The following is a 24,532-nucleotide window of genomic DNA, read 5'->3' as shown; positions in this document are numbered from 1 at the left end:
GTTATGAAATGCCTATCGAACCACAGCTCGACACCAGATACAGACAGAGGCAGCATGAACACAGACCTCACTTCTACTGTAACAGTGTAGTAGCTGCTCTCAGACAGAGGAGCCTGTGTACAGTAGCAGTTTAATGCAGATTCCCACTGACATCACTGACATTTGATTCATTTATAATTCATGAGCTGGGTGCTGCTCTGCATCACTGACTGAAACAACAGACACACACGATAGATAGATCTAACTTTGATCCCTTCAGTTGCATAATGCGCTTTACTCTTCTTCGTGTGATATAATGTGTGTGTGTGAGTGTGAGTGTGTGTTTGAGTGTGTGTGAGTGTGAGTGTGAGTGTGAGTGTGAGTGGTCTCCACAAATAATGGTCCCACAGAGACCACAGAGGAACCTCTTCAGTTTGGTCCCAACAGGTGAGATAATCTGCTCTCTAGCCTTTAACAGCTGTAAACCTTTTAAATCTGTGTGTGAGGGCGAGAACATCCATCTGCTCTAAGATGTCCCTCCCCCCACCTGCTGGGTCAGGTTTCCGCACTGCCCCCCCCCCGTCCTGCGTGGACATACAGTTATATGTTGGAGGGTACCACCGAAAACACTGCTCATTCAAAACAAGGACACTTTTAATCCACCTGCTGCAGAAACAATTATTTTTGACATTTTCTAGCAATGAATCACAGTGGACCGAGAGTACTGCTTTAGTTCCTGTGAATACTCTCATGTTGACAAAATTCACCAATTTTAAGTTTCTTTAAATATAAAAAGCACGCAGACAAGCAATTCTCTTAATGGCATGACGCTTCAGCAAAAGATAGGGTTAAATCTTTCAAGAGGAACTTTTAAAGACTGATTTTGGGTGGATGCCTTAGCACTCATGTGAAGTCTTCTGCATGCAGTCCAAGGTCAGCACTTTAAATAGAAGCTCTGTTCTGTTTCAGTTCTGAATATTTGCTTCTTTTCTCTGTGGGAACAAATCCTCCTGTTCTATGTCTAAATCCACTATAAATATCAGACACATTGAGCGGTGGGCTGCTCTCCAGCAGGATCTCCTCCCTGCAGCAGGGTTTTGTATCACTTCACATTGATCCCTCTCTCAACTCTTCTATGAACCCATCCTCCCTCCCTCTTTCTTTCTGCCCCCTAATCCCCAGGTCCCGCCCTTCCCTGTCACGTCTTTACAGTGTTATTACTCCCCAGTCACCTCCCAGTGTCTCCATCAGTGACACCAGCACTCCGCCCTTCAGAACGCGGGGCATCTCCGACAGACTCATGTTGCCTCTGCTGAGGCATGAAATTGCCTCCTCACCCCCTCCGACTCCCGTATGAGATGTTCCACTGTTTCTGTGAGGCAGAGAAAACTACATGACGCTAATCATCTGTGTGTAAAAGCATCATCATGCTGAAGAGGCGTTCAGTAACCTCCATTCTTCCACTGAGCTAATACGAGAGAGTAGAGAGTCTCACAGATTTGATGGCTTGGAGTTGATGTGAGAGGTTAGTCTCTACAGCAGGGAGTGCTGAAGTAAACAGTGACACACTGTTGTAAACTAAGGGCCCAGAGGTCAAAGCGGTGGATGGGTGACTTCTACCTGTAGTTTATACTGGTTCATTTTGACGGTGATGTTCCCGTGTCCTTGACCACTAACTGTGAGTTGATTGAGCCATTAGAACTCAAGCTCGAGGACGGAACAAGATTTAACAAGCTACTAAAGTATAAAATCATCTATATTTTCTTATCATTATAGATTTTTTCTGTTCTGGGAAAAGAATGAATTTAAAATTCCAAGTCAGCTTGTTACTATCACAATATAAAATGACTTCATACCTTAGGCACTGTACTGGGATTGGCCTTGCACTGCTCACTCTCTCTGTGTTATGTGTACTGTGTGTGTGTGTGTGTGTGTGTGTGTGTGTGTGTGTGTGTGTGTGTGTCCTCTGTCTGTCCCACTGGTACCAGTGAAGCTCCATTCAACTCACAAAACCTGCAGGCAAAATTCCCTTTGTCCTCCCTCTCTTTATTTCATTTGTCGCCAGCCATTTTTTTTTTTTCACTCCCACTATCTCTCATACATTAATGTCACTGTTTCTTCTTTGCCAATTTCTTTTGGGAATAGCCTTCCCTTTATTATCTTTTCACAATTTATTTTTCCTTAAACTATATTTCCCTTACTCTCCTTTTTTCTGTCTATACATGTACAGACGTCTCGTTCTAAATCTGTTCCCTCTTTGGTTATTATTATTCTTCACTCCTTATTTTCTCCCTATCCTTTTTTTTTCTTCCTCCTTCTATCTCTCTTATTCCATCTCCAGTTTAGCCAAGCTTTTCCTCAGTCTAAATTGTATCACCCTCCCTCCCAGTGATCACTGTTCTCTCACTCCTGCTGTCATCATCACTCCCTCTCTTTCTTTTTCACCAATATTCACTGGTTCCTGCTCCTTCTTTCTCAAACCACAAAACATGAATAACTTTTCTTCATCTCTGTGTCGCATCTGATACACACAGCGTCCTGTGTCTGGTGTGGAGTGGTGGTGGTGGTGGTGGTTGTGGTGGTGATGGTAGAGTGTTCCGTGGCTGACTTCTCTCTGCGTTCTTCTAAGACCATCTTCTCTCTAATCAATCACTGTGACCCAGATAAAGCTGGGTTTAAACCAGGGCTGCTTTGATGCTCTGACCCATTTAACTGCACTCATGTCCCTGCAGAAAACTTACAGCTCTCACTGCGTCCTGTCCATCCTCAGATGGACCGCGAGGGAAATAACACAAGTGTCATGACCTGCGTGCTGCAGAGCAGTAGATATGGGAGGAAAAAAAGGGGACAGTGAATGATTGCTTGGCTGCTGTTCGGCTAAATTAAATCACTGAGATCAGATGAAATAAGTTATAACTCTACTCATCATCCGCTCAGAGTTTTTTACAGAGTATATCTGCAGTATTTGGGGCAAACTCCCTCAGTATCTCTTTTTCTTTAACATCCTTGCTCCTGAAATGTATCAAGTCATTAATAGGGATTTCAAGAAAGAAAGGCTAGCTATTCCAACTGAGGCGTCTCAATTTAGAGGCTTTGGAATTAATTAAATGATGTAATAATGAACAAACCTCCAACGCTTTTTAAACTAGATTCAGGCAACCACACACACACACACACACACACACACACACACACACACACACACACACACACACACACACACACACACACACACACACACACACACACACACACACACACACACACACACACACACACACACACACACACACACACACACACACACACACACACACACACACACACACACACACACACACACACACAGTCTCCAGCTACCCTTTCCTCACATCCCTCAACTCACTCCAAACAATGGGCAGTACTTCCTGAAAGTCAGAAATATCAGGGAACAGTTTCCTTCAGCAGTGACTGCTTTATTAAGAATGGGGGGGGGGGGGGGGGGGCTGTACAAGTCCATATAGACAGACAGACACACAGACAGAGGCTACCTGAGCTCAATCACAAATGTTCTTATTTACTAGGTGTTTCTTCAATAGTGAGCTATAAATTCAAATTTATTTTTGATCACAGTGTCTGCAGGGACCAGAGAGTCAAGTGTGTTGTTCACAGCAGCTTAATGGCAAGATTGTGTAAAAGAGGGAGAAGGAACGTTAAAGTGTAAATTTTATATAAGTATATGTGCCCAAGTCGACAGAGTGACCTTATCAAAGACAGAGAGAGAGAGAGAGAGAGAGAGAGAGAGAGAGATAAACTTCTTGAATGACCTTCAAGAGAAACTAGAGATTTAAACACATGCTGAGAGGAGAGGGAGAGAGAGAGAGGTTGAGAGAGGAGGGAGAGAGATAGGGAGGCGGAGGGGATAGAGAGAGGGAATCTCCCTGTGAGAGGGAAGAGCAGAGCCAGAGAAAGGAAAACGACAGAGTGAGAAAAAATATCAGTAAATAGCATGCTGCATATTTCTCTTCAGCCTGCAGTCACTCAGGATTTTTTTTCCAATTAAACCCTTTTTCCCTCGTCTGCTCGAGACCACATGGTACAGTCCCCATCTCTCTTTTCTCTCACTCTATCTCTTCTACCCTGCATAGCTCAACTCTTTCTCTTTCGAGTCTCTCCTTTCTTTGTTCCCCTTTGTTTAATCCCTTTGTTTTCGTCCTGTGTCTTCACCTTCCTCTTCCTCAGTGGAATTATTCTAGTTCAACCAACCGTCCAGTAGTTCTCCATTTCACCCCCCTCCATCTGTCTACCTTTGCCTCTTTCGAACCATCTCTCCATTGCTCCTTTGTGTTTAGTCACCTTGAGGCAGTGAGGCCACAGCTGGAGCAAAAGCTTCTCCGGTCAACTTCTGCTGCTGATCAATGAACATAGCACTGGCAGCTCGAGCTGTAAACACATCAGCAGCAAACAATGGATCTTCTGCTTGACACAGTTTGAGCAGTGAAACGTGAATGTGTGATATTTTTCTCTCTAACGTGACAATCACAAAGATTTGAAGAAAAGTGAAGGGAGTGTTTTATCCACAGCCGATGAAGAGGATGTCACTGTGTTGTTCTTCATGGAAAAGGCCTAAAGTGGATAATGTAGCAATAAAACAAAACAAGGGATCTAGTGATCAGGCACTTTGTCCGATTGAAGAACAGAAAAATAGAAAGACTAAAATTCCTGTCTGCAAAACGTTATGACGATTTTGTACATCAACCTCCTCTTCTGTTATTTGCCCTCTAACATTTCCTGTCACATTAACACGGAAATCAATCCTTTCCTTCTCACCTTGAGATGATAAAACACCTGGAAAAGATACACCCTATCCATCCTCCCCTCATAAACCTCCAGAGACCCTGTTCCTGTCTTTCCCTTCATCTATACCTCCTAACCCCTATCCTTCAGTTACTCTAATCCGCTCCTGCCTTCATCAGACCTGACCTTGTCTCCTTCAAAGGTCAAACAGCTGTAACGTAGCAATGGCTGTGGAGAGGGATAGGAGGATGGAAGCAGAGATGTAGAGAGATGGGAGAGGAGGAGGGGAGAGAGACAAAAATGGAGAGGTATGAGTGAGAGAGGGAGTACAGGCTTTGACATGGAGGAGGGCAAGAGGGATAGGAGAGGGGGAGGACAGGAGAAAGGAGGAGGAGGAGGAGGCGACGGACAGGGGGAGAGATATCGCAAGAGAGGAGGGAGAGACGGGATAAAGGAAAAAAAATCCCCATATCAGCATTCCTCTGCGTCTCTATGGGAGCAGCAGGAGGGAAGAGAGGGCGGAGAAGAATGAAAGGTGATAATAAATGGGTGGAATCAGACCTAGGGAACGGGGGAAGGTTGAGGAGGGGGAGCTGGTGTTAGTCTGTCAGGGAGGGATGGGAGGAAAGGACATAAAACATTAAGGGGAGAGGGAACATCTCCCTTCTCCCTATTCAACGTATGTGCGCTGATTGTTTCTTCACTTGCAACTTGGTAAACAATAGAGGTGTGTGTGTCGGTCTGAGAGTGTGATAAAAATAGATACAAAACACCAGCGTATGGCTTCAAAGATAACACTGCACACATGCAAAACAAACAACAATAACAGGGCCGAACAATTACTTCAAATACTATGGAAATTGCATTATTGTGAAGTGCAATATCCAAATAATAGGATTTGTTTAGATCACCATCAGCTACTCTATTGCCAAAGTGGCTACTCTTCCTGTGGCCCCTGCAAATTCTCTATACAGTACTTCAATAACAGAGAAACATTAAGACAAATCCATATTATAAAAGACTCATAACACATTTTGCAACACATAACCAACATCAAATCAAACCCAAACATCAATACAAATTAAAATTAAAATAAATCACTCCATCACAATCTTCAAGATCAACAAAAATGTTTTTTTTTGTGCCCTGCTCTATTTCTTGTGTGAACAAATACAGTCTGAACTTTTTTTTAAACACGTTGTTTTCTAATATTCAAAGACTTGAGGATAAAGGTCAAATGTGTCTCAACACACAATTATAATCATGTGATGTTAAAGCGGTGTCGAGGAGGTTATGTTTTTGTTCCTCAATGAATATCTTTTATAAGCTTTCTGAATATAAAAATATTTTGGAGAGTGGTCCGTCTCCAGCTCCCAGTAGAACACCGCAGCAGCACAGTAAAGGTTTTAGCCAGCGCACCGCAGAGCTCTGCTTTTTAAAGAACATCGATATCAGTACAGACTGGAGGCTGCAGCCACTACCGCGCAATCAATAATTCACAAACCTCCTTTATACGTGTGAATCACCAAAAGCTTCATTGTCTGTGTGGTTAAAGGCCTTTGTGTCCAGTCTGTTGATCTGCTTCTAGCTCACGTTTAGCTGAACTGTCCATGTGTCTTTTAGTAATTTGATCTCTGCTTATTCAGTTTCTCACTCGTGCTTGAATTCTCCTGTTTATACTGTATTATTATCAAAAAGGTAGGAACACAGATGAGTGAGACATTCCTGTGTGGAGGGGCAGACAAACACACACACACACTCCCTGAATCATATCAGCTATGTGAAGAATTCCCCTCTCTGCAGGTTTAGCGTAACTCAACACAACAGACCCAAACAGAGCTTATGAAACCAAGTAACTCAGACTGTCAGCAAACACACAGAGTAAAACTCAGTGTGGAAGTCATCCGGTCACTCAACAGGCTAGATACATCAACTCATAGAGGTCACATTTGTACACACACAGCACCTTTTACTTCAATATATCTGGTTTGTTGGCGGGGGTTGCAAAGTGAAAATTTGTAGAAGTTATTTGGGTGTGTATGGACAATCGGTAACTGGAGGTTGGGGCTTGGATTGATGCTGAATCACAAGTACAAAATATGAGAAATGAGGACAACCCTAAAAATATCTGGTTCCTTTGATTCTAAGTAAAAACAACCTTTTACACATCTCTTTTGTTGACACACTGAGACACCAAGCTAAAAATGATGTTGCATCCGCTGCAAAGAGCGAGCAGATTCCAATGATGATGCAGAAAACTTCCCCAACATTGCATTTTGAATTTGCCTCTGAGTGCTTCTCCACGGTCATGGTAGCTTTTAGCGTCCATGAGAGAGGGTATAACAGTTTTACAACAACACAGATGCAAAAAAATATGATACAATTGTTGCACTTTAACATTAGTAAGGAGCTACTTTACTCTCTTAGATTATTTGCAATGAGTCTGAGATAAAACAATAAACACAACATGGTTAAAGGAGTATGTGAAAGATCTGATCGGATCTACAATCTCTCGTTCTTTTCACTACCCAAAGCTCATGACCACAGGTTATGGTTGGAGTGAAGAATTGAATGGCGAATTCATCAACACTGTCAGGTGAAAGAACTATGTCGCTGTGAAGCAGCACCAATCTGCCAAACTCCCATTTCACACTCACTGACGAACAAGAAAGGCAACAAAGCATTTTTCTTACACCTCTCCACTCATCCACTCTACTTAGGCAAAGCAGCTGCCTGTCTACTGCTGCAAAGTCAGCATCCCAGTCAGCCACAAACCACCATCCATCCATCTATTATCTATACTGCTTATCCTTTGAGGATTGCAGGGACCACTACACATCCACAAACAGCAAACTTGCAATAGTACCAAGGGGGAAACACAGTCAGGTCAGGCTGGAAAAGACCCAGAAAAGAAAAGATCCCCTGCCAGATACCCAGCCATCCATCTGAGCCTGACCCACAACAGGGACCTAGGCCTGGGCCAGGCAATCACACATAAGGGAAAATATATAATGAGCAGGAGCAAGAGAGAGAAGAAGAGAGAGAAGGGGAAGGATGCAAAGACAAGGCCTCAATTTCAGCCTTTTTTCTTAGATTTGACTGCTGATACGGTGGCCTTCAGGACACAGTATCGAGGTCATTCTCCCTTTGCTCAGAGCGAAGATCAATTTGTTTTTATTTATTTCATTTTCAGAAAGTGCGCAATGCCAACTCTCTTTTGTTTATTTTCACTTCCGCTTGGCACTCACATCAAGTTTAAGCCTTTCATTGCAGCGCTTCGCTGGCTATGCTTCCTGGAACAGAAAGATGTCCCTGGAGTGGCAGCAGAGAGGCAGAAACAACGTCAACACGAGATGAGAACAGAGATGGACTCTCCGGAGGCTCCCACACAAAGTGAGCACAGTAAACACTGTTTTCTTCAAAGAGCCAAAAGGACGACGGCTCTAAACAGGGATCTGCCCGTGCCTCTGTGGTTAGCTGAAATGTCCACTTAACTCCAAACTAGATAAAGACACTAATAACTCAACTTGTACAAGTCATCTGCTGAAAGAGGAAGGGTTTACTAAAGAACCCCCAGAGTGGATGACCTCTGGGGGTTAGAAGACACAAGCAAATGCTGACAAACAGCAGTTTCACGGGCCAGAGTTCGGATCATTAAATCCTACCTTGTCTATCTCCTGCTGCAGGACCTGCTTGGCGACCTCCAGGTCCTGCAGTCGGACCCTCAGCTCCTCGTTCTCCTTCTCCAGACGACTCCTCTTCTTCTCCCCGCTGTCCAACTGGCTGTGGAGACGGATAGACACGTCCTTGGCCACCTGAGAGGATTAACAAAGGGGGGAGAGGAGGAAAAGGAGTTCAATGTCTGATACGATGCATTTCCCCCCAAAATCAGTCGTTTGAATAACGGCAATTATGATCAGTAAATATCATAAAGCTTTTGAATGTACTGTTACAGATTGTCTATCGACAGTCAACTTTCAGAATATTAGAGGCATGATTGGTTTTCTTCAAATTGTTTACATCACTTTCCAGTCTTCATCTCTGTTTTATCTTTCTTTGTCAGGTTTTATGAAAATCTCTAAAACACCCGTATTGACAGTGTTTATTTTCATTATCCCCTTGGTTCATTCAAAAGAGAGCAGATTTTTGGCATATTCTTCCAAGTCAGCAATGCCCTTGTACACATTTTTTATTTCAACTTCACATAATTATCGAAACACAAAACTAGGAGCGGACCAGTATTTTCTGCTGTGTGAGCAGGGACAAATAATAAAATGAAACACCCTGAATGCTTGAGTTTAATATATATTCCAATTAATGTAGGCGCATGACTCAGATTTTCTCTAAAACTGCAAACACAAGCTGGTGCTATAACTCTTGTAATAAACAGACCTTAATTCACCCGTGTTGACAACAGTAGCCTTTTATTTGGGCATATTGCTGCTCAGGAGATTTCTCTTAATGCTGCTGATCCCTGTTCAGGCAAAAGACAGAACCTGGGCCTAGTTTCATATCACCGCCAGGCATGAGAAAAGTTCTAGGAATCCTGCCAGAGCACACAGCACCAGATACAAGCCATTTTTTTTTTTGTCTGTGAAGTGTGTTAGTGTCTGAATCAGCAGGAGCTTTCTGCACGTGCACCTCAGTGTGCATGGGGCTGATATGTATTTTTCTAATAAGGCCAAGAAGATAATTAATAACACTCTGGCTGATCTTTTATACATAATGTGATCTAATGGAAGCCTGATTATCCCCCCCAACCCGCCACTCCCACCCCGCCTCGAGGGCATTTATTCATTAAAAGTTTCCAATGTCAGAAGTCAAACTAAAGTCACACCTCTGATGACTGTTGTGAAAACAGCAGTAAAAAAAAAAATCTTGCATATGTTTTTGAAATGCTCAAAAAGGTTATTTGTTATGATTCTTCACTTTATCTATAATTAATATAGCTGTGTTTCTAAGCAGAACCAATGGTCTATGAAGACAGTGGTTGTGCCACATATACACTGTTCTACAACGTTCTGTGGATCCAGGTGTTACTTGGGTTCTTCTGGGTAATGTAATAATTTAAAGACTTTAATGCACAAAACTGCAATAAAAACGGCCTGAAACCTCATATTTAGAGCAATAAATTTTGGTATCTTGTAATGTTGCTTTTTATGCTCCATTACAAACAGCATACATTTTTCCTTTTCCGTGACGTCAGCCTCATTTTCATTTTGAATACAGTGTAACAGCATACTATATGAATTAAGGCTGAAAGACACAAAAATATATGTAAATATTATATTTAGGAAAAAAAAAAATAACTTGACCGATGTTCAGCAGCTGTATCACACACGATCAGAGCCTTTTCATTATTAAAAAGGATAAAGTGACAGAAAATCAATTTTAACTTAAACCTGATTGCTTTTGCTCAAGTGAAATAAAAAGTTTGTTCTAATTATATGAGAGGAAAATAAACTTGAATGATTCTAAATGGATATGGTTGTTTTTAGAGAAAAATACTCTACTGATTTATTCAAGTGGGATGGTAGAGATGTTATCTGATGGTTTCAGTCCTGATATTGCTAGATTTTACAGTAATGTTAACAATTAGTGAATAAAGGTTTTATTGTTCATAATCATTGTAGAACGAAACTAGTGTAACTGTTGTAATTATCCAGACTTGACTTCCAGTTATTTCCATTTGACTATATGAAAACAGTGTGAAACGTGACGTCCATTCAAAAACACATTGCTGACTTAACAACAATAAGCTGTTAATAATAAGACAGTCATTTCTGTATCCAACTGACTTAAACAAAGTGGTGCATTGATTTAACAGTGGAAAAACATTGGTCAAATTCTATTATTCCTCATTTTATTCTACAAACAACAAGTTTGCATCTACGTTTATTAGCAATTAACTATTATATTACAATGTTAATTTTAATACATTATACTGTATATTTACCTCACAGTATGTGGAGCAAACTGAATAGTAACGGCAGCTCTGGCATAATCACCATAATTAACACTTTTAAGACACATCATTTCGTATGAGTGATTGTTGTAATTCTGTGTATTTATTGTGTGCCTATGTGACAGTGTTTGTGTGTGTGTGTGTGTGTGTGTGTATTTGAACGATTGCCACCATGCAGCTGAGTCCCACAATGCTTCTCTGTCCTGCCCTTTCTCTCTCTTTTGAATCGTTGCCTCAGCTCCGCCACGCTCCAATTCATGTTTTAACATGCGTGTGTGTGTGTGTGTATGTGTGTTTCCTCTTCACTATCTGTACACCTCCTGTACTTCTCTCTGTCAGATCCTCTCCTGTTCCTGAACCCTTCCTCTTGTACATAGTTCTGTGACAGACCTCCATCTCTTTCTCTATTTGTCGGTCTTTCTGTTCATCCTCTGATCATTGTATACACCTCATTGTTTAGGTAACAATCCTCTGAATACAATGTGGTTTTGATGTCTTCTGTCAGCAGTCCAAGCTCATTACAGCTCATCAAAGATTTTATATATAAGCTGATATAGACCCGAAAATAAATAATAAAATATAAAAATGCTAACACTGACAAATTGTAATATACACTGGTTGGCTTATTAGACTTGGTTATCCAACTTTTACTGTGGCCTCTAGACTTAACTCACTACACTGCTCGGTGTTGTGGTTCATATGGGATTGAACATGTGACATGAAGTCGATTTTATCTGGGAGAATAGATGCAGGAAAAAGGTAGCAGTTAACTTTTTGAGACATTTTTGCACATCCATTTTCTCCCTCTGTGTCAAGCACATCACAATCAGGACACGACAACATCGGCCTGTGTTCACCAAAGAGGAGTGCACAGCCTTAATGTGTTCCGCTGAAAGCTCCCAGAGCTTTATGTGGATTGAATCGGACGGACACTGTGATTGATTAACACTCTGTGCTCAAATTTGATCGCTGCATCAATACTGTAAAAAGAAAACAGCTTCCAAGAGGGTGTTTTCACCATGGCTGGTTTATGGGCTTTGGTTTCTCCTCATTTATCTTCGTCTTCTCCTCCATTCTATAATGTTCAGTCTTTGAGTCCTATTAAATGCTGTATTGTTCTTCTATGTTGAAGGGAAACGTGAAGGAATTTGACACCTTTGAAGCTGTGCTGATTTACCCGGCAACAGATCTATAGGATGTAATTAGGATTCAGTCAGGGTGCTGGGTGAGAGTGTGTGTTTGTGTGTAGCTGCTTTCAGACACGCACTAGAATCCGCACGTAGTTGCTCCAGAGTGTGAGACGCTGTCCAAGCAAGACGCTCCGCAATTTCTACGGACTTGCCTCCTAGTATCTTGTCCGTAGAAATCCAGGAGAAGTCGACGAGTTCACAAAGAGCGAGTGGGGGGATTGATGACACTTCTACCACACGACAGACACAAAAAACTAATAAAACTAAAAGGAAACATATCTACTGGTGACAAAACATAGAGGACAGGCAAAGACGTCGAGAGAATGTGCGGTGATGAAAACGGATGACGTGTCGGGATGCTTTAAACAAAATAATACAAAAGGAGATAATAAGTCACTTCCTGCCTCTGTCTGCTGCACCCAGTTCTCGCCGTGCTGCAGGATTTGATGCTGTTGTGAATGCGTCTGTGTAAAAAAAAACTCCCAATGTGTTGTGCATGTGTGAGAGGCAGACTCTGGGTAAACTCTGTATCCATACTCTCAAGATCTTACCCAGAAGTAATGTCTGAAAATGGCTTATGTAGGTATTTGATAAGGAGAGTCTATATGTGTGAGACAGGGGGAGTCCTTTTACTCACGCTCAGCAAAACACATACACACACAAACACACACCGGCCACAGGGCAAACAGCAATATCATTCAACAAGTGGCAGTTAGTCATCAAAAGGATCTCTTCCATTTACACTCTGTGTGGTTGTGTGTTTGACGGCATTCAACAAACAGAGTCTTGTTCCCCCTGTTATTCAGTCTGTCTGAACTGAAAACGCACACATACACACACAGCTGTTTTTTGTGAACCCATAACAGTCATCTCTCTAACGTCTTCTCTTCCTGTAGATTTTATCAGAGAGTAAACATGCAGTCAGTACAGCATGTGTGTGTGTGTGTGTGTGTGTGTGTGCGTGTGTGTGTGTGTGTGTAGATGTGTGAATGTAACTTTAAAACTTACTTTGAGGCAAATTCATCAAACTTTTGATGCAGTTTATTGTCCCAGTGACCATTGAAAGTACAGTTTTTGCTCTCTCTCTCCCTCTCTCTCTCTCACTAAATTCATTTAAATAGAACCCTGGCCTTGTTGGCTGAAAATATAAGTACCAGGGAGCGTTCGCCGGCCACCATGGCAACACCAAGTGGCCAGACTTGCCAATCCTAACTTTGGTTCATGTAGTTGCAAGGAAATCTCAACTGTGACATGTTTAGCGTAGCTTAGCACAACCTCAGGAAGCAGAGGGAAACAGCTAGCCAAGTTGATTCTACATGTTTTGGTAGCTAACTTGCTAGCTGAACAACTTGAGCCCCCTTTTCCACGAACCAAAAAACCACACCTATGCCAAAACCTGCATATACCAGCTAATTGTGGTGTAAGAGAGGTATTAGAAAACCAATGTGGAGATGTTACAAGGCGTATTTCCCCTCTTTGGGACAAGTTAGGCTAAATTTACCCTGAACCAATCTCTCTACTGAATGCACAGACATGCAACAGATATATCTTGGTATACAAAACTAGGAAAAAGGCCTAATTCCCAAAGAGCATTCCTTAACCATGAACTAATGTCCATTAAGTTAGGTCTTGTGATTTATCCTTTAGATTTAACTCTGTCCTGTTTCGGAGCAGTGGGTGGCAACAGTACATCCCTGTGTGGGGACAACTCCAGTCTTGCCCCGGAGCAAGGACAGAAGTTCTTCGAACACATACTAAAACATTCATGTCTCTTGGTGTGGGAGGAAACATGGCAACCTGAGAAGAGCTTCAGTCAGTTCTGCTGGGGTGTGAAAGCATCAAATTCTTGCTGAGAGGCTCAGATACCAAACACAGAGCCACATAGCTTAATATTAACTTATTATACTGCTACCACTTCAAATGCATAGCGGCAGCCGAGGGGTTTGATGCTTTAAATCGAATTTGCGGCTGAGAGCATTTCTAGTGATTTCTATGGCATTATTTTCTTATTTACCAAGACCATTAAAATTTTTTGTCTTGCATGCACAATCTTGTTTATGAGTGCTCTTACACTTTTTTGTCTATCTTAGAGTATTTGATCCTCCTCCAGTGGCTTAAGCCATTCTCTCCTTAGGCAAAGTAAAAACATCACCATTTATACTCATTCAATCTGTAGTTTTATTTTCCTCAGCAATGTACTGGGCTTCAGTCTGTTTTTTAAATCACAAATCACTGCGGTCGAATGTTGGGGGAACGATGATTCCACTGAAACGCATCTGAGGTCTAAGGGGCCTCAACCTTGGAGGAGACTATTTATTTGTTAATGAGCTATGAAATGTGCTTACAAAGATTGCCTCTGCAGAATTATTGACCGCCTACAGTTTAACTGAACCCCTCGGTTTATCACAAAACTGAGTATCTGCAGAATCAGCCCGAAGCTGCACAGAGAGATAACGAGTGTCTTTGAAAAAGTTGAAAATATTTCACGGTCAAATCGAAGATTCTCGGACAGCTGACGAACCAACATCAACTGCTGCTTTGGCTACATCTGGTTTCCTCAGAAATCCAATAAGTTTTTCTAACAGCACATTCTTTTTGATCAATAATCATGAATAAAAAAAGTTATATTTCACAAGATAAAGAAACCACTCTTTCTGTAGAAGCGGTGAAGTATTTGTATCTTTTATTCAGATAGTAAAACTCCAATACATCGTAGATGAGTCGAGTCAGTAAGGTTTTCAATTTTGTTATGCTTGTTTTTCATGCAAAGAGCTACGTAAGGTAACTCTGTGCAATGGAATAAATTCAGAAGAATACAGGATTTTTACTGGTGTTGATGTTGAGTGTTGGCGCCGTCAACCTTTTTGACATTTGTTCAACATTCTGGCCTCTTGACACCGATTTAGTGGACGTTACATCACAAGTAATCTGCTTGGAGTCTATATATAAAGCCATTATGTGTGAAAGAGAGAGAGTGCCGCTGGCTTGACAGCTGTTCCAGTACAGGCTGTGATCCATCTATCTTTGGATAGAGGGAGGGAGGGAGAGAGAGTGAGTGAGAGGCTAAGTGACAGCAGTGATGGAATGTGATGAATTCTCACAATCCTTGGCACGTTGTTTGGCAGTTGGGAAAGTGTGATCACACTGTCACTATCTCCAAACATTGTTCCATCCACCCATCCATCTATTCTTACATAGAGGCATCTAAGTGTATATACAGTTTATATACATATTAAACACTCTCAAAGTTTGCTAAATGACAGCTTATCTTGGGAGAGAGAGATGGTCTATCTTATTATTTCGAAAACTGTATTTCTGATATATTATTCTTGTCAATTCAGAAAAACAGAGCAGATTTTTTCTAGGAATGCAAAAGGCTTCTGTAATGCTTTGATAGTCAGAGTGTGTTTTCCTGCACTGAGCTTCAAAACCATCTAAGGGTTATGTTTGTAAACATTACCATCCAACTGTTTCAATAATGACAGGAATCATTCATACTTGTAGGAAACCTAGAAACAATGACACAAAATGGGGGACCATTTTCCCGAACTTGCAGAGAAAATGCCTCATCATTGTCACTAGACATCCACAACGAAAAACGGAAACCACAGCTCCTACTGTCAGCAGGATGTACAGTGTGATACTCGCATGGAGTCAATACTTCCAACAGTGAGCTTGACACGTGGTGCATGACTGGGGGCTGGTAAGTGTGTGTATGTTTGAAAGAGGTTGCCATGCAGTATGACTACACACACACACACACAACCACATGCACACGCACACACGGTACATAACATATGGAGATGAGACTGAGAACTGGCCCCACTCAGATCACTGTATACCGGATACTGCTCTCATCAAATGTGTGTGAGTGTGTGTGTGTGTGTGTGTGTGTGTGCGTGTGTGAGTGTGTGCGTGTGAACACCTGAGCTTACACATGTAGTGAGAAAGTATCTGGCGGTAAATTATTATCTCAGTTGGATCCTGGTCCTGACAGCTACAGCACTTTCCAGTATGTGTCCGTGAGGGAGGAAGACAGGGAGGAAGCCCGAAGATTTGAAGTCTATATAATGTTTACATTGCCAAAAGCATGCACATGTACATGACACATGTCGTATAAATATTATACACAGCACTGTGAAGCTGTCAGCAGTGGTCAGTGGTTTCCCCTTATATGGGCAACCAGGGACCAGAATGAAGATTTCCCAGCACCACACTATTCCATTCTGTGCTACACTATTTTAAACACCTCCCAACTAACTCTTTGCTTAAGGCACAGACACAAAACCATCTCTTCAACTTACACCTGACAGCAAAACAGCATCATTTTCAAAATGTTTTAAAAAATATAACTCTTTTACACACTTTTCACCCATAAGGTTTCGGTATATGTTCTGAAAATATTCTTCCACCAAAAATCTCACCACTTAACAGAATTTGGTTTGTGCAGCACAAACACATTAAAGGTTCAGTGTATAGAATTTAGTGACATCTGGTGGTGAAGATGCATCTTCCCAACATTAAAGAGAACCAGTGGTGGCATTCAGTTTTCTTAAAAACTAAAATGGTGTTTAGTTTGTCCAGTCTGGGCTACTGTTAAAAACATGGTAGCCTCCGTAGTTTAGACAAGGCATCAATCAAAGAGAGCGACATGACTTATTAATAAAAAGAAACGTCGTACATTTCTTTTTAGAAATCCTACTTGTTCTAAGTATTAGGATATTTACCCTTACTCCATATTTACACAATATTGAAAGATGAAATCTGGATGGAAAGACAGTGTAATCAACAGGAGTGTTTATAGTCATTCCCTTAAGGCAAACACAATACTGCTGTGTTGACATCATGATAATGATCCTAACAAAAATTTCCTCTGTGTGGGTATGTGAGTGTGTGTCCAGATGTCCAGATGTTTAGCCTGTGGGAATGAGAGAAGTGTGTGAATGGGACAGGAAATGATGTCAGAAATTCTCATGGGCATTCTGCTGGATATACACCCCCTGACCTCCCGCAAACACACACACACTAACATACACATACACTAACTCACACATCAGGTCGCCCATTTCTATAAGCGCATGTGATGTATGAAAGGATATTTTTGTCGCTATTATTCGTCGAACAAACACAAAAAGAAAAAAATCCTTCTGTTACACTCTTTTTCCTTCAAGTCTTATTCTTTTCTTTTCTTTATCTGTCTATATTGCGCCTGCTAAAAGGTCACAAGAACAGTGAGACAGAAAGACAGAGGAGGAGAGCAGACACCCGTCAGCAGTAATGTGTGTGTGTGCGCGTTTGCTGATTTGTGTGTATTTGCATGCGAGTGAGTAATCAAATCAGGGCCTTAAGGCATCAACAGTGGTTAAGCCACTTAGTGTGTTGTAAAGCTGATCAGTGGAGAGAAGCTCAGCAAGACAAGGTCAAGTTGGACTCACTAACTGGGACGTGTCCTACAGCTAAATGTCCAACACCAGGTGCAAGGTGCAACGTTTCATATTAGAACCCGAAGGTAAATCTGATGAATAAAACTCCATTCTCCCTCCTCACTCCAACGATGACCCCTGCTAACTTTACACGTAAGCAAGAAAAAACATCATTATACAAAGTTATAAGGGTAACTTTTAAGAAGTTATAAAAGTACAACATGTAACTTTGCACTCTTGCGGTATCTCGATAAATACAATTACAAAATAACTAGTTTAATGATGTATTGAAACAGCGTGGGATCATGGGACTTGTTGTCCTCACCACCATTATATGAAAATCTACCTGATGCAACTTAGACGCAAATTATGTTCGTAGATGAGCCACAGGTTAAGCGGATATGACGCAAAAAATATATCTTGTCATCTTTACAAATTTTAATAAAGAGTTGTTGAGTTTTATATATTTAACAGCTGCAACACTGAGTGTTAGTAGTTGAGTTTACAGACAGTCTGCTGCTCAACTGCTTATCTTCATTGCCTTTTTTTTTTTTAACTGCTGTTATAGTGATTTTCCAGTAGAGCTGGATCAGTGTTGAGTCAGAGGCAGGAGTGAGTGTCTGTTTTAATAAGGCTAAATAATAAAGCTACCAGAATAAACACAAGAGTGACTGGGGGAGGCTGGCAAAAGAGAAGCTTAGTGTGAGCTCAATGTGCACGAGCACACACACGCACACTGACACGCACATGCACATGTACAGCTTGGTGTAACTTGAACTGCCATCTGAGTGTTTGACCCTGTCTGAGGGAAGGCACAATAAGCCATGTGTTGAGGGAGGCAGAGAGGTTCAGGTCTGTCTCTGTGCCGTGTGTTTTTCAGTTTCCTGTATTTATGATCTCTCTGTGCTAATGTGGCTAACAGATGCTGACTTAACTCAATTTTTTTCCTCAAGCTGTGTCTTTTTGTTTTCTCTGTCATCACCTAACCTCACTCCCCATCTCTTTGTCCCAGTGCTACTTACTGGCTAATTTGGATTTAAATTCAGACGTCTATTCAAATCAACTCCATTAAATTCAGCTAATCCTTCTTGAATACTTCCTTTCCCCCCCTCTTGTATTTGTTTCTTCTTTTGTATTTGTTCTTATTTCCGTTTTTCTCCATTTTTCTGTTTTCCTCCCCGCCTCATCCGCCCACTCTGATTGGCTTTTTTTGAATTTTCAAACAGTGGCCACACCCTCTTTTTTCTTTTCATTCTCAACTCACACACACTCTCTCTCAAGACACAGGATGTACGCTCATCCTTTTCCATCCCTCCTTCCGTCCTTTCTCCCCTTCCTTCCAAAACAACCAGATGGTGAGACAGTGGCCGAGAGAGACAGACAGCGACAGCAGGCGGAGAGTCCTCAGAGAGTGACATCACGGCCTCTCTCTCGCACACACTCTCTCTCTCTCTTATGGGGTATAAAGAACTCATTGTATCCTCCATCACATGGAAAATGTTGGAGGAGCTGATTGAATTTGACGGAGTGTATCCACAGTCCAGGGTCAGTGTGACAAAAAACAAAAAAGAAACACACACATACACACACGCAGAAGCTTTAACCTGAACTAAGTGTGTTTGTGCATAAATGGTCTTTATCAAGGATTCCCAAGGGGCCTGGAATGACTTGTGTGTTTATATACACTGTGAGGAACATTGAGAGTGTGTGATTGTATAAGTGCATTTGCCGTATCCGAGTATGCGAAGGACTGAAGGACTGATCCTCAACTCTTGTGGCGTTCAGTGTTTCTAAGTTACTGTGATAATTACAACATATATACTGTGTATTTCAAAGAAGGAAGCCTGACCTCTGCAAGGTCTCATGACTCCTACGTGGTGGAGAAAATAGGTCATGTCAAGAGACAAAAACACCATCCAAAACAGCAACACAGAAAAAGACCGACCTGCCATTTTAAGGTCCTTCAATCTTAGAAAAGAGGGGTTTTGTTTTTCCCTGCTCTGTCTGACTTAAGTCTGGTCACCAACCACATCCCCAACAATACATTAAATTGGTTTTACTGTTAAATGTATTTCTAATGTCTAGATATCTAGTTGTTCTACCATCTTCCTTGCTAGCTTGACAATTTGCTATCCACATATTTTTGTAAGACGGGATGGAGAGTATATGTACCCTAACCCTAACCCTATGTGACTGTACAGATTAAGTGCATAATGTTACAAAAGCACATCTTTATCAACATAAACATATCTACATTTAACTATTTCTGTACAAAAAGATTTTCATTTCTCAGCTGTAAAAGATAATTTGCATAAGCTAAACTAGCCTGCTGGCTAATCAACTAGCTAACAGTTAGGTTGGTGTTTGTGTATTGTATTGTTGTTGTTTTTAGTGTTTTTGAGTAGAAACTAGAGGTAAAGACAAGATGGTCAACCTGACTGACACCAGCAGTCAAGCCACCAGCCACACAATGACAACAGCTGTGACAAACATCCTCTACATACACTAGTCCACACAGAGGACACTTACTTTGACATCTTGTTCCAGTGTCCGTATCAGTTCTCCATCCACTTGCCCTGTTTGGGCCACACGGAGAGAGCGCCGCTCTGCTTTCCTGAGCCGGTACTGCAGGATGCGGCAGGTCTTATTTGCCTGAAACACAAAACATGGTGTTGAGTTGCTAATGTTATTTGCCATCTGTCTAGGCTAACTTTGTTACTTTGCATCATTTTATGGTTTGCCTTGCAGCATCCATTAATATATAACAGAACACACATAAAACAGCACTAGCTTTTCATTCCAAGCAGGGTATGTATTATATCAAAAACTGAAACTCTTCCTTTAGTCATTTTGAGTGTGCCTGGCTTTCTGTAGCTTTCTGTAGCACCTCCTGCTCAAAGTTGTAATGATGATTGATTACAAACCTTCTCACTTGCCTGTTTAAAGACATTTTGAATGCAGCCTCTTTCTTTTTTATATATTTAAACATCTGAATCAAGAAATCAAAGAATATATGAGAGCACAGATTCAACAGAGGATGGTCCTCTCACGTTGTCAGGCTCTCACACATACCTGCTCCAGCTGTTGACGTAGATCCTGCAGCTGGTAGACATCGTCTTCCATGTACATGTCCCTCATCTCCAGCATCTCGGACCTCAACTCCTCCATCTCATCCTGGACACAGTGAAGAAAAGACAGTGTATGAGTTTGCCATTTTTACATGAAACAGTGAGTCAGGAACTCTTCCAATATCAAACTGGAGCCAAAGCTGTTATGTATTAGAGAACGTAATTTAAAGTGTTAACTGCACATGTGCGAGTCACCAAAAAGGGATCTTTAAATGTTTGACCCTAGTAAATCCATCCCATCAATCACTGCATGCTGTCATTAACAACCTTCCACATCTTCATCATCAGAATGACCTTTACAACAATTAGTGTCCTCTTAAAATGACATGATATGTAATATTTTTCCCAAGTCAGATAAAAGAGGTCCACAGAAATGGAGATCTACAAGCTGTAAGCAGCAGAGTGGTACACCCAAGTAATGTGATACAACAATGTATTGATTCACCTTTCTCTCTCCTACTCAGGAGGTGGTGCAAAGGAGGTCAAAGGTCAGGCTCAGGCTATTAGAATAGATTATATTACTCCAGAGGAAGATAACAGCCCCTGGAGGGACATTTGGTTTTACAAGCATTAAGAGGAAAGGAAATTCCTCTACTGAAGGTGGCATTATAATCCCCTTCAAAAACAAGCCAAGCCCTAATTAGTAATGTACAGGAGAGTTTTAATTTAACCCTGTTAAACAGATGGAGATAAATTATTAATTTTAGCTTAGCGGCATGAATTGCATCAGTCCTCTGGATCCTATTAGGTACAGCTCTTTCATTCGCATGTGTGCCAGCAATGAAATTAACATTACTCCAAGAAAAGAAGTCTGGGTCACTGGCCTTTATGGGACAGTAAGAGTGCCACGTGTGTGTTTGTCAAAATGTATTTGTATGTAAGGAGTGCAAGTGGCTGTAGTGCTAGTGCTCTCATAGTTTACTACAGTGGAAAATGTGGGTCAGCCTTTGCAGTCACTATGACACGACGACGACAACAAGGCTCTGTGTGTGTGTGTGTGTGTGTGTGTTTGTGTGTGTGCGCGTGAGCGTGTGCGTATAAGTCGATGTACTTGGAAAGTGAGACAGGGCACAACAATGGGTTAGGGTGTGTCCTTGTCTCCACCACCTTCAGAATAAACAGCTTGTGTATAAGTGTGCTTCATAAACATGGTGGTGATAGAGGTAAGTTGTGGGTTTAGCATGCAAAGTATGTCTGTGTGTGTGTGTGTGTGTGTCTGTCTGTGTGTTTTGATAAAGCTAAAAAAAGACTGCAGCACCATATGCAAAGGTTTGGAAGGAAGACAGACAGACAGACAGACCCACAGCCAGACCGAAAAAGAGGAAAAAAGAAAGAAAGGAGTCACAGACAATGGAAAAACATGACATCAGAGATGTGAATGTGAGGACAAAGAAACAGGGAATTACAAGTTAATGTGGCGAGAGACGGAGAGGCACTCCACTGACCTGCTTTTCACAGCTATTTAAAAAAAACAGGAAAGAGAGTTTTCTATCATGTGATCAAGCCGCCAGTCAGGAGATGGAATCAAGCAGATGTCAGGTTTTAGTGAGCCAGATGAGATAATGTTTGAAATTAGAGCTCTCGCACATCTGCTGCAAAAACAGACCTCTGCAGGGTGGGTGAGTTATCAAGATTTTTTTTATTTTTAAATCATCTTTTTCAAGCTATGAGGCCAAATCATATACATTCAAATACCTGTACCAGGCCTACATCTATTGACATGACTGTGCATTTTGCTGTATAAAGAGATGGGTTTTTTTCAATGTGTTCTGCTTTTATTGAGTGAAATAATAACAAAGAAAAATGCTGTTTATATTTTAGAGGAAATAAACTTGGCACTGTTTCAGACCTGGTATTAATATCTGTCCTGGGAGATCTGATCACAAGAGGACAGATCTAAGCTCGGATAATTTCAGGTCTGAACAGGGTCAAGGAAACACAAACTTCCCAGATGTCTTCATAGTTATGATCAATCCATTAGAAACTCGCTTTTTAAATATTTTCAGTAATATAAACACACTTGTTTGTTTTAACACAAGAATGAGATAAATTGACACGGGTTACAGCCTGTATAGTAGGAGACCGTTAGCTTAGCGTAACAGGGGGAGAACAGCTAGCCTAGCTCTGTCCAAAAATAACAATAGACATGTAACGGCACATCTAATTACAATGGCTACTACATAACACTATTTTTACCATTGGACACAGCGAACATGGCTGTTTTCCTGTTTCCAGTCTTTGTACTTAGCTAAGCTAACAGCACTAGCTTCATAATAGGAGGAGGTCATTGTGGGCTAAAAGCTGCAGCCATGTCTGTCTGTTACATGTACTATAGCTGTGTCCTAATTCAGGGCCCGTATCCTTTGGAGGTGGCATTTGACGATCGATTGCATTTTAGCGGCATAACTAGGATATCCTATTTACGAGTCTCCGTGAAATGCAGTCTGTCCTTTCAAAAACAAAGGAGCCAATGGGTGGTGCATCGGCAACGCATATCTTTCCAAATCTTACATTTTTGATATCATCATCATATCATCATAATGTTCAATCAAAGAACTTTTTTTTAGAGTAAACATATCTGAATATAAAAATGAAGCAGTGGTTGAGCAAAAACCATCATCTATCTATACAGGCAGCACAGAAACTGAACTGCAATAGTAAATTGTAGTCACAGGACAGACATTCCAGACAAATCGAGTCCTGAAAGATGCATCGGCATGAGCCTCTCTCAGGCTCAGCTCTAATATCAGCTCTGTAGTGAAGGCCTTCATGTTGTTAAGTGTAGCACGTGGACTATCATGATAATTTAATGAACTTTTCAGTTCCATGCTGGGTGAAAGCTGCTTCAACATGATCAAAATAAAAATTGTATCTCACCTAATGATAAATACAGCCAAAACTAAACTACAACTTTCCTTCAAAAGTACCCAGACCTTTTGGTGCCAGGAACCTTTTTCAAGTATCTAAAAGGTTCCTGTTGACCATTGTTCACAGCGTCTCTACTGCATAGAACACGAGAGTTCAGGCAAATTAGCCTCCTGATGTATGAACAACTCACAACTACAACAAGCTGTTCCATGCTAGTTTATTGCCTAGGAACACTGGAAAGGAGAGGAGCACAATTATCAGAAATAGGAAAAAGAGCTGTTAACGCAGCTGCAGGTTTTTAAAAATATTGGAGGAAATAGATTGCTGGAATTCTCAACCATTCCGTTATGTTTATCACTGCAAGCCTCACGTAAAGGTTCTGGTACTTTCATGAAAGTATAATGCCCCTAGCAGATACTTTAGGGGGGTAAAGAAGATTTGCCTGGAATTAAATGAATACCCTTGTCCCTATGGCGGAAACACAAGCACTTCCTGTAAAGGTTCCTAGTTCAGGAGGAAAGTTCCTGATGGTAAACGCGGCTGGCTAAAGGACAATAAGAAGGTAGGTGTGAGAGAGGGCAGTTACTGAGGGTATAGTCGGTGGGACAGTATGATTGTTAACCATATATTATGGCTTAGCTTCAACAGATCTAGACAGAAACATTATACACGGTGCTGAGATCTAAAGTCATTTTAATGAGGTTTCAACAGCTGCACCAGCAAAGAGTCAACACATTAATATGCATTGCATGAGCCTGTAGTGGAAGATGGAAAGGCCAGGAGGATTAGAGTTTGCACTGAAAGACAAACAGGGTGGATGAGCACTGGGTTAGAAACAGAGAGATGGAATTGTAAAGTGAGAATTACATTGTGTATCTAGGAAATCTGAGGGAGGGATTGAGATAGTCTGGCATCTCGGCAGCGTGTTGTTTTGATCTTCTGATAACTAACCAGGTGTTCCTCTCAGCTGCAACAACACACACACCCAGAATCCCTCACTTCACTGCAGGGCCTCCCATGAGGCTTTGGGGTGGTCTAATAAGCACTGCAGCACTGATGCCCTACAATAAAATCAGTCAACAGCACTGGACCACCACACACATACACCCCCCTAAAGATGATGCACGTGAAAAAACAAGAAAGGAGCATCTCTCAGTCCATCACTAAAGAAGTGCAGAAGGAAATAAGGTTTTTTTAGTTCTC

The 24,532-nt window shown here is 41.4% G+C and overlaps 1 protein-coding gene across 3 annotated transcripts in view; it reads right to left on the bottom strand.

Moving 5' to 3' along the window:
* The window catches only part of mtcl2 (microtubule crosslinking factor 2), an 84,762-nt gene that overhangs the window by 57,523 nt on the left and 2,707 nt on the right, over positions 1-24,532 (bottom strand). For all 3 annotated transcript variants that reach the window (XM_062392181.1, XM_062392182.1, XM_062392183.1), the window contains exons 2-4: positions 20,406-20,507; positions 19,863-19,985; positions 8,421-8,570 (exon numbers count right to left, since the gene is read on the bottom strand). In XM_062392181.1, coding sequence (XP_062248165.1) covers positions 8,421-8,570; positions 19,863-19,985; positions 20,406-20,507 — 375 coding nt within the window. The remainder of the gene's footprint in view (positions 1-8,420; positions 8,571-19,862; positions 19,986-20,405; positions 20,508-24,532) is intronic.

The sequence above is a fragment of the Platichthys flesus genome, chromosome 7 (genome assembly GCF_949316205.1).
Source record: "Platichthys flesus chromosome 7, fPlaFle2.1, whole genome shotgun sequence".
NCBI classification, from domain to species: domain Eukaryota; kingdom Metazoa; phylum Chordata; class Actinopteri; order Pleuronectiformes; family Pleuronectidae; genus Platichthys; species Platichthys flesus.
This window is presented reverse-complemented; position numbering and strand designations above follow the sequence as displayed.